This window comes from Octodon degus, unplaced genomic scaffold (assembly GCF_000260255.1).
Source record: "Octodon degus isolate 3935 unplaced genomic scaffold, OctDeg1.0 scaffold00010, whole genome shotgun sequence".
Taxonomy (NCBI): Eukaryota; Metazoa; Chordata; class Mammalia; order Rodentia; family Octodontidae; genus Octodon; species Octodon degus.
In genome coordinates, this window is record NW_004524586.1 from 18,748,813 (window position 1) to 18,751,096 (window position 2,284).

General features: G+C 63.4%; 1 protein-coding gene across 1 annotated transcript; it reads right to left on the bottom strand.

Annotated features, from left to right (window-relative positions):
• Positions 1-570: 570 nt before the first annotated feature.
• On the bottom strand, positions 571-1,417 carry LOC101567016 (translation initiation factor IF-2-like). The gene is made up of 2 exons (XM_004625736.1): positions 1,254-1,417; positions 571-1,105 (listed from the first exon to the last, which is right to left on the bottom strand). Exons 1-2 carry the CDS (start codon positions 1,415-1,417, stop codon positions 571-573), a joined length of 699 nt encoding a protein of 232 aa, XP_004625793.1.
• Between the last annotated feature and the right edge of the window lie 867 nt (positions 1,418-2,284).

A 2,284-nucleotide genomic window follows, 5' to 3' on the forward strand; every position in this document is an offset into this window, starting at 1 on the left:
CCACCGCCACCGCCGCCGGGTGGGGTGGGAGGGGCGGGAGCCGCCGCCGCCGCCGCCTCCCGGGTGGGCGCCCTTCGCCGTGGACGCCGGCGGCCCTGGACGAGGTAAGGAGACCCTGGGGGAGGACCGGGACGACGCCGCCCTCGCCCCACCTGCGGCCGCGGGCAAGGGGCACCGTGCCCGCGCCTCACTGCGCCACTCCAGAAGGAGGGCGAAGGACACGGAGCCGGCATCCGAGGACATCTTTGGTCCGTGCCCCCGGCCCTGCGTCCCCCCTCAGTGCCCAAGACTGGACGCTGCCCCGGGGGTCTCCGCCCCCCCATCACCGATTGCGCCTGCTGGCTGCCGTTTGCGCCAGGATTTTTGTTGTGATGAGAGTTGATGAATGCGAAGTAGGCGGTCACCTTCCTTCCCATCAGGATTGGGGAAAAAAAAAAAAAAGGAAAGAAAAACCCGGAGCGCAGCGGCGTCCGGAGGGCAGCGGCGGCAGCGGCGTCTCGGCGACGGTTTCCTAGGCGCCTCCGAGTCCTTCTCCCCGAGCTCGGTGGGTGCGTGCGCGGGGGCCACTGGCTACCCAGGCCGAGTGTGCGGCGCGCCGCGGGGACAATACGGCTGGATCCCTAGGGACCGGGAGTCCGAGCACGCCGGGGTGCGGCGGGCCTTGCGCCTGCGGGGCGGGGGCGGGGGAGGCGGAGAGGCGGGGGTCCACTTGGAAGTCGGGGCGCGCACGGCTCGGGCCCCTGGGGGCGCGGCCCCTGCCAGCCGGGGATCCCGCGCGGTGCCCCGAGAGCGCAAGTGAAAGACGGGGAAAGAGGCGAAGTGGAACCCTTTTGTTTTGCCAGCCCGGCATTGTTGGCTTCTCCGGGCAGCCGGGCCACATCTGCTGCCGCCGCGGTTGCCCCCACTGCCGCACGGGGCTCTGCCCGCCAAACTCGCGCCAGGGCGGGGGGCCTGGGCGGGCTGGGCGGCAGGCGGGGGCCGGGCGGGCTGGGCATTTCCTCTGCCCGGCCGCGCTCCCGCGGGCACCACTTCCTCCTCGCCAGCCGCCCGCCGTCGCCGGCAGCCCGGCCTGCGCGCCTCCCTCACCTCCCCCGCCCGGGCCGCACTTTTCGGGTGGGGCGAACCAAAAAGAAAAAAGTTTTGCAGGAGGGGCTGGCCAGGGCGTGCCCTGGGCGGCGGGGACCCAGCGTGCCCGGGGTAACCGGGGGCCGCAGAGGGCGCCTCCTCCCTGTCCTCCGCTGCGCCGGACGGACCAGCGCGGCCGAGGGAAGCGCCTTTCTTTCTCTCCCTCGCGCTCTCGCTGATGCCCCGGGCGAGTTGGGTCGAGGAGCGCGGGAGCCCGGCGCGCCCAGGCCTCTCCGGCGGGGAGGCCCGGCAGCGTGGCCGATCTCGCGCAGCCCACGCCGCGCCCTGCCATTCGCAGGCCGCGGGCCCGAGAGCTCCGCGCGGTGACCGCGGGCCGCGCTAGACACTCGCGCGCACACTGCCTCCCGTGGCTCGCTTTCTGCCTGCGACGATCGACGCGGACACGGAGTGTGCGTGTACTCGCGAGTGTTCCTGGTTATTCCTCCCCATCCCCCGTACTTTTCCGGAGGCTGCCCAAGCAGCAGTTGCCTCGGCGGGGGGAAACCCCACGTTTAGGATTTTATAGGGGAAGAGGGAGGAATTTTTCGTAGAAATGCCCGGCTTGCCAGCGTGCTAGTGGCGGAGTCTTACTAGCTATGGCCTACGTCGTCCTGCCAGGCTCCCTTTCCCTACCTGGGGTAAACAGATCTGTATATTCCGTTTTTTTTCTTTGAAGATTGGAGATCGGGTTAAGTTCTTAGAGAGTCAGATATGAGTGGCTTGAAGGATAGACAAGAGAATTGTATTCTATAAATATGCATTGGAAATTTAAAATTCTAAGTGACTTATTTGCAATTCTGTTGGATATTGTAGACACTGGTATATTTTTATCTGATATGAGTAATTTTGAGGGGACGTTATATTTGGTGGAAGTTTATAGTGTCATTCTGCAATTTGACGCGGTTTATCAATTATCTTCTTGTTCTGAGAAAAGATAGCCTTGATATTAGGTGCTGGGGCTCGGACTGTTGCAGACTTCCCTGGTGTTCAGCTCCTCAGACTGCTGTTCTGCTTTACACTGCTCCAAGTAGAGCTAGTTTTCACGTACTTCGGAGAATTCTATTTTTAAATCCTTTTGATTCCAGTACTGTGACTTGAAGGGGGTCTTGTTTTTATAATCACTTGATTTCAAAGAGTACTTAATGCAATTAGAAAGTAA